Genomic DNA, 8,227 nt, shown 5'->3' on the forward strand with positions numbered 1-8,227 from the left:
AAACAAAAATTCTTTGGGCTTTTTTCAGCTGAGTTTATCTTTCCTATGACCCTAGTAAAATATGCAGCCAACTAAACGACCACCCTTGCAGATACAGAAAGATAAAGTCGCCCTCAGGAACATCGGCTCAGATCTGGAGGCTTGCCAACCCCCGCCCTGAGAAATCAGCATCTCAGCGCAAGTTGACAAGTGCGCCTCCCCCCTCTCCCAACGTTGTTTGACAAGCCCATCTTTATAGGCTTCGCCTGAGGCACTTTCTTTTTTCAAAAAGCCAAGCTCAAAGCCACAGATTATACATTCTGCTCACAGTCCGTGTGCGGGTGAAACAACCTGCACAGAGTGCCGCAGAGGGAGTCAGTGGGCTCCTCAGTTTTGGAGACGAGCGGAGTTGCGCATCACTTAGGGAAGAGCATATTGGTGTCTGGACAGTTTTATTATATTTTTGGGTGATTGTGGGTTTCACGCATCGGATGCACCTGTGGATGTATCCTTCCCCCTGAAGTTTGGACTGAAACCTGCAACGCACAAGGGATTACTTAAAACTCTCAGCTGATAGTTCTTTCATTCCAACAGCCTGCAGTTTTATTTATTTATTAGAGAAGCGCACGATGCTGCTAGGAGTCATCTTCCTAGCGGTTCCTCTGCTGAGCATCACCGGCTGCGGGGCGTCTTACGTTCCGTGTGAGCCGTGCGACCCGAAGGCCCTGTCCATGTGCCCACCGGTGCCCGTGGGCTGCCAGCTGGTGAAGGAGCCCGGCTGCGGCTGCTGCCTGACGTGCGCGCTGGAGGAGGGCCAGCCGTGCGGCGTGTACACGGAGCCGTGCATGCGCGGACTCCGCTGCCTGCCCAAGAGCGGAGAGGAGAAGCCGCTCCATGCGCTCCTGCATGGCCGGGGGGTGTGCACGAACGAGAAGCTGTACAACCTGGACCATCCTCCAAAAGGTATGCTTCTTTGTAGACACCATTTTGTGCATTGACAGATCGAATTTTTGCATTAAATAATGCATTCGTAAAGAAAGAAAAAATAAAGGACTCTTGCGTGCAAATAAGATGTCAGTCTTCCTCTATCAATGCTGCACCATTTGCATTTCATGCAGAAATTACTATAAGAAAAAAGATCAAATTCACACCAAAATTACATCCTAATTGGTAATAGAGGGCTTTCAGCTTCCTTTAACACAGGCTGACACCTGTCATTATCAAAGGCACATGACACAGAAGACTTCATACAAGTGACCCCTCGAACTCTGTCAACAGTCGGGCAAAGAGAGCAAATCAACTTGTCATCTCTATTTGAAAGACCTTTTTAGGGCTCCGAGCTGTAAATCAGAAGGTTTCAGGAGAGTGGCCCACGCCTCCGGCAACCCAGATGACTTAAAACAAGGGAGCAGATTACAGGTGGTGGCTCCTTTTGAATGGCAGAGTCATTGTGTCTGCGGGGGAGCGATGATGGCAGCTTTTCATGCTGTAAAGTCATATTTTACTTGGCTCCCTTCTTCTCTGTACTTTCCTCTTTCATCTAACTTTTCCTCATCCACCACCTGTGCCTTTTCTCACATCTGACCCCCACTTTTTGTTCTTTCACCATCATACTGTCCTCTCTTCTTTCCCCTATTTGGCAACAGTCCCTCTTCATTCTTTTTTCCCAGACTTCTTATTCTTCTCCCTCTATTCCCACGACTACCCTCTCTGTTCTGGTTGATGCTTTGGGCTCCTGCAGACTGTTCATGCTGCTACACTGTAAAACTGAAATTTAGTGGGTAGCCATTAAATCCTACTGAAACATTTTGGTTAAAAATTTAAACTAATTTGTCTGTTGCCAGCAGAGATTGTCTAAAACACTAGTATGGCTTATATTTTTAATGAATATATTAAATTAGTAAATGTTTAGAATTGTCAAAAGTTAAGTGGTTAAGAAAGCCTCAGTGTTGGGGTAAGAATTTACTTTTTATCCAGCTTTAAGTAATTTGGTGACAGCGCCGTTATTTAACTTAAAATTGCCAGCAAGCTGAGCTCCTTAGCCCTCGGGCACTCCTTCATAATGAACGGCACATCTTAGCAATGGTTGTCAGGGTAATATTGGTATGCCACCTCTTTAGAATACAGTTATACAATTTCTGTTGAGCTTTAGGTAGTTTAGTGACAAGCCTAATGCCATAGTCAAACCTGCTAGCAAGCTAAACCTCTTAGCCCCGGGGCAGTCCTTCAAAATTAACTTTGGTTATCAGGTTAGAATATAGTTTAAAAGTTTGTATTCAGCTTCAACTAGCTTAGCAACAGTGCGTGAAGTCAAATATACATAAAGTTAAAGCTACATACAAATAACAACAATGAAACTTTGTCAACCACAAGTCTTATGACAGTCAGTCAGTCAGTTTCTACCGCTTATTCCATAGTGGGTCACGGGGAAGCTGGTGCCTATCTCCAGCAGTCTATGGGCGAGAGGCAGGGTACACCCTGGACAGGTCGCCAGTCCATCGCAGGGCAACACACAAACAACCATGCACACACTCATTCATACACCTAAGGGCAATTTAGAGAGACCAATTAACCTAACAGACATGTCTTTGGACTGTGGGAGGAAGCCGGAGTGTCTTATGACAGTTTTGAACTTTTTTTAAGTTGTTCATTTCTAATACAACCGGTATAAAAACATTAGCATAAAGCTCCCACGTAGTTGGGTGTACTTGACTCTGTAGATGTAATCTTGGCGGACTCAATGCAGACTCAAAGCGGACGTCCATTGGACATGTCCTCGCAAGGTTACATTTTTACAACCTCTAGAAATCCTTTTCCTGTCATTCCTCTCCCCTCCCTCCCTTCATCCTCCCCCCTCTTCATATCAGGCTGTACAGTGATTCAGCAGAACGCAGGCTGAGCGTGGGTTTACAGATCCACCGTCTGTCTGCCCATCTGGCAGCTTTCCATTAGCTCCTGCAGCGCAGGGCTGTTGCAAAATTGAACCAGATCCAAATGCACACTGAGGAGTACTTCTTAAAACTAAAGACGATTGAGGAGATTTAAAAACTGAGCCAAAGAGCATATGTGCATACCAGAAAGGATGTTTGAAATCCAAAGAGGACACCAGATGTCATTTAAAGCTTAAAACATGAATAGTTGTAATTTTTAACTGGTTGGGTTCATTCCCACAATCCAGATGTTAAATAAAAAATCCGAGCCAAAAATGGAAAAATAGTTTTACAACAAAAAGAGAAGGAAGAGTGACAGATCAGTCAGCACACGTCGAATTAAAGTAGCGTGGGGATTAGCAAGTGAAAAATTGATTGGACCCCCTCTGGTTGATGATCTGCCTTAGCAATTTTCCAACTACAGGAAAAACAGGAATTATCATAGCAAAGGGATGAATGACATCACTGTCAAGTCCATTGTCATTGGTGGAGGGGCTTGGTAGGTTTTAAGAGTCACCTTTTTAAGGAGGCCATGGCCTTGTTTCATTACTTTGTTGGCTTAGTAGAGAGAGGTTACCATAATTAAAGGGAGGCAGCGTGACACAGCGGTGGAAGTGGGCCAACAGGGGCTTAGGTCACAATTCAGGGCTAATGCTGATGTTTGAGGCTGTAAATAAAATGCTACATCAATTTTAAAAAGCCTTTGGGACAGAAAGCCACATCCACTCTGTCTGTGGTTGGCACAAGTCGCTGCGGTTACTTGAATAGAGGGTGGGGACAATAAGCGAAAGAGGCGAGTGCTGAAGTCTGTTCAACACCCCAAAATTTTGAAAGACACAACGTATGCAAAGGTCCCTATAGGGGGTGTGGGACCCAAAAATGGGTTGCGGCTGCTTCTGGTGGTTTGCCACATGACAGGGGTAATAACATGTTTGCACAGTCCTGGGTGCCAGGGTGAGACTAAATGTCTAATTTAGGTCACTTGCTATAAAAGTTTTAAAAGCCCTGGCCTACATATACCCCAGACTGGCAACCTGACTTGCCATAAATGTAGCCTCTGTCCTCTCTTATGTCAACACATTCAAGCTGAAGCTGACCTGTCGCCACTAACTGTGCTAAATAAGCATTTAACTGCTGCTGTGAAATCATCACCTTGTGTTGTGACGCTTCGAGATGGGTACACTCCTGACTCGTGTCCGAATTTGTTTAGCTTTGCTTTTTAATTTTAGTCTGTCTTAAGAGGTGCAATTCCAGATGGCAGCGCTCTTGATTTTTACCCTTCTACAAGCTGTCTTATGAAGGCAACTGAAAGAATGCTTTGAAGCCCCGACTCCCAAATATTACACTTCTGTTTTTAAGCCCCAGCTCGCTCAATATTACACCTCTGGATAATTTAGGTCAGGGGGGACAATTGGTAATGGCTCTTTTAATCCAGTTGTGTCTGTAATTTGTGAAGTCCCATGACAAATTACCAACCTTTTCACAGAAAAATACATGTTTCGTCACTAATAACAGTTATTCTGTGCAAATTAAGCTTCTGCAAGACTGAAGTAAAGCGTTTGGTGTAGCTAATTTTCATGATTCATATTATTTTCAAGCTACTACAGCGGCAGGAAGTTTTGAGCAATATTTGTTTCAGTATTAGGCTGTAAAATGTTTTAAAGTGACAATAGATTTCATTGTAAACTTCGCTTCTAAAACGATGAATGGCTCCCATTCTCTTGTGTGTCTTTCTTTCCAAACAACATATCACAATTGATGTGTCACAGAGCCAGTAGAAACCAAGGTGCCCCTATATGGAGATCACATCAGCAGTCGAAAGGTGTATGCCATGAAGCAAGCCAAGGACCGCAAGAAGTATTTAGCAAAACTTAGATCGACCAACAACCGAGAGCTCTCACCACCTAACGTAGATAAAGTGGAACCGGAATTTGTAAGTGATTTAGAAATGCATTATATTATCCATTGTTGCAAATATGCCTTGCATATTTTGGCTGAACCTGCAAACCTGAACTTAGGTTTGAAGCAAACAAGGGTAGTGGAAATTGTTTTGTACAATGGAAAGAAACTTTTTTGCCTAATTGGGCTTTGTAGACCACCTTAAATAAAAAGGCTGTTTATAAAATAAATTGTAAATTTTGAAGGATTTTCATGTCATTTTTTGGTTTTAACTTCCAAACATTTATTCTGCAGGGGCCCTGCAAAAGAAAACTTGATACTCTCATTCATAGCATGAAGGACACTTCTCGGGTCTTGACTCTTTCTTTGTATGTACCCAACTGTGACAAAAAGGGATTCTTCAAGCGCAAGCAGGTTTGGATACATCCTTTAATGCTCTATATTTCATTCAGTTACCCAAAAAGTGATTTTTTGCAACAATCCCAATCGGACCTTGTTTTGACTTTCAGTGTAAGCCGTCTCGTGGTCGGAAACGGGGTATCTGCTGGTGCGTGGACCGCTTCGGCAATAAAATCCCAGGTATCAACTCTGCCGGTGGGGTACTGCAGTGCAAAGATCTTGACAGTATCAACAACAGCAACGAATGAGAGCAAACTGCTTGCAGAGCTCAGTTTCTTCTTCTTAAAACTTGCCAAACAAGCTAGCACACTTTATGACCGACAATCAGGAGAATATGGCACAAACACTTTTATTTTTTTGATGATTGTAATGGACTGCATTGTCTGTTGTAAAGGGGAAGCAAACTTCATATCCTATATAGAAGAGAAATATATATATATAGTTTATCTTTCTGTTTATAAAGTCTGTTGCAATTTATATATTTTCTTTTGAAGATTATGAAAAAAGCAGACAACACATATTTTAAAATGTGGCTAACTGTCATTATTTGTCCGTTGATTTTCCTGATGTTGTTTAAAAGGGAAGGTGGCCACCTAAACTACAAGACACTTGCTAATATTGAATCACTTTTGTCAAGATTAGTAGCTTTTCCATGTGTAATTTAGATGAGATTTGGGAGCCACAAATTGTATTTTCCAACAAAGACAGAAATACATGCAACATAAAACATACTTGACATATTCAGGTGGCACCTCTGGAAAGGTTTAAACTGTGTATAGACAGCATCCCCAAAAACAATATGAAACATAATTTCACTTCAACCATTCTTGATATTGTAAAACATTACAGGCAAAGTAACAAACCCATAATTTGTTAGCTAAGATCATGTTTTTTCTTTACTTTATTTAAAGAATTCATTCATGAAAGAACAAATGTTTTCAGGCATAAATATGGTTTTGTTTGATAATTTTCAAAATGTAGATAAACTCAGAGTACAGACCATTTGCTTTGAACCATTTCAACCTGTCAGTCATTTCCATTATTAAGCTAATTAGCTATGACTTGTTGCGGAACTTTAAAAAGTAGTATTTATTAGCTGTAACTATTTTCATATTCGTCCTTTCAAAATTTGAAAGCAAGAACAAACAACCCGTTTGCCTAACCTGGCACAAAAACAAAAAATAAACTGCTAGCTCTGCCTTGCTAATTAAGAAATAGCCTAATATATGTATAATCTTAAAATAAAAAAAGGTTTATTTGATTGACTGTGACTATTTTTATATCCATCTTTGTCAAGTGACCAAGCTAGAGTTAGCAAGTCTTGACGATAGACTAGCATGCGGGCTAAAAATAAGCTGCCTACTGTGGCTCGGTTTGTAACACGTAACTTAATATACATCATTTCATTTTAGAGAAAAATTTATTAGCTTTGCTGTAACTATTTTCATATCCATCTTTTTACAATTCTCTCAGTACAACTAGCAACACATGATCTTTGCCCAGCATGGAGTCTAAGAATCAAGTGCTTCCTGTGACTTGCTGATTTACAAGAAGCCTAATGTATATGGTTTACTGATCTTAAAAACACTATCTGGTGGCAATAATTTCAAAATACCTTACGCCAGACAGAAAAATTTAATACGCAAAGATTTTTCAATAATCCATCCCTGTCAGGTAAAAGTATATTTAGACTACAACTCAAGTTTAACTTTGAGACCAGTTTTGCCTAGATTTTGGCCTGTGGGTAATTTCCATGGTCACTGTGACCTTATGCTCCTCAGGTGGCCAATAGATTTTTTGTGCCACCAACAGGGAGTAGATCTTTTGGAAATAAACAAAACGGACAAAACCTCAGTCATAAAAAAGCTAATTGTACTATTAAAACTAAAATTCTTTCTATTTCAGGTTCTCAGAACTGCATTCACCGTTTCTAAAAGTATGAATAAGATGTTTGCATTCCCATGAGTGTGTTTGTGTGTGTTTCTCAACTAAAAACAAAAAAGCTTGCTTGCACATAGTACATTTCCCATTAGAACTTGCACACAAATTGTATGCAAAGGCCCCGTGTTTCCATGTGGAGGGTCTTTACTGCCACCGCTGATGCAAATCTGCAGGCCAACACCAGCTTGCTCACAGGGTTCACCAGGTCCTTTATCCCACAGAGTGCAAGGCCACGGAGTTTTTACGTAAATGAAGTGCCTTCAGGCCCAGACTGTTTTGAATCTAGATTTGCATGTGGGCCCATCGTGTCGTTGAATGAGGGTGGCCTGAGCAAAATAAAAAAAAGGAAATCAGTTTAAGGCGTGGATGTGATTTGCTGACAAATCTTCCAGTCAAGTGCTGCTAAATATGTAATGACAAAGGAAAGGATTGTGTTCTGTGGGTCCAATTTTGTTCAAGATCTTGTTTTTATTGTTAAAATAGTAATGTTTAATATAGTTTTAGTTATGTAGATAATGCCTGAACTGACAGTGGCACATCAGCCTATTCTTCCTGATTAAACTCTTCTCTTTTGCAGTTGATTCAAGCTCATTTAAACACAACTCAGTGGCTTTATGAACACCACAGATACTAAAGATTAATGTGAATTTTCTGGTGAAATATTTATCACACATGTAATTGATGTACTTGTTTCTTTTTCTCTTTTTTTTATGTTGAATCATTATTTAAATAAACTTTATGTACTCACCAAAAAAATTATTGTTAGCTCCTTCTGTGGGAATTGTCTGAGATTTAGATGGTCAAATGTTAAGTCAGATGTTAAGTGTTTTGTGACAACAAAAAAGTTAAAGCCTGCTGTAATTCTTTGTGTGGGTAGTTTCCAGTTTCTGCTGTCAAGCCAAAAGAAACAGTGAGGTCACTTTATTTGAGTGTTGCGGGACATCCTGTAGGGGGCAGTACAGTCAAGGTTTTCTGCAGGATTTTTACAACTTAAAACGTGAAATCTGAGTAGTTTTCTTCATCCTTTAAACTTCCTTAAATGTTTGTCTACAAAATGTCCACATGCAGCATTGTTTTTT

General features: G+C 40.6%; 1 protein-coding gene across 1 annotated transcript; it reads left to right on the top strand.

Annotated features, from left to right (window-relative positions):
• Nucleotides 1-262: 262 nt before the first annotated feature.
• Nucleotides 263-7,904, top strand: igfbp5a (insulin-like growth factor binding protein 5a). The gene is made up of 4 exons (XM_047355547.1): nt 263-942; nt 4,679-4,842; nt 5,103-5,222; nt 5,318-7,904. Exons 1-4 carry the CDS (start codon nt 609-611, stop codon nt 5,453-5,455), a joined length of 756 nt encoding a protein of 251 aa, XP_047211503.1. The 5' UTR covers nt 263-608; the 3' UTR covers nt 5,456-7,904.
• Nucleotides 7,905-8,227: the final 323 nt, after the last annotated feature.

Source organism: Girardinichthys multiradiatus, chromosome 24 (genome assembly GCF_021462225.1).
Source record: "Girardinichthys multiradiatus isolate DD_20200921_A chromosome 24, DD_fGirMul_XY1, whole genome shotgun sequence".
Lineage (NCBI taxonomy): Eukaryota > Metazoa > Chordata > Actinopteri > Cyprinodontiformes > Goodeidae > Girardinichthys > Girardinichthys multiradiatus.

Excerpts from the sequence above, each read along its gene's own strand:
- igfbp5a (XM_047355547.1), top strand. The coding sequence starts at position 609 with ATGCTGCTAGGAGTCATCTTCCTAGCGGTTCCTCTGCTGAGCATCACC. Across the intron at positions 943-4,678 it reads CCTGGACCATCCTCCAAAAG|AGCCAGTAGAAACCAAGGTG; the intron begins GTATGCTTCTTT and ends GATGTGTCACAG. Across the intron at positions 4,843-5,102 it reads ATAAAGTGGAACCGGAATTT|GGGCCCTGCAAAAGAAAACT; the intron begins GTAAGTGATTTA and ends TTTATTCTGCAG.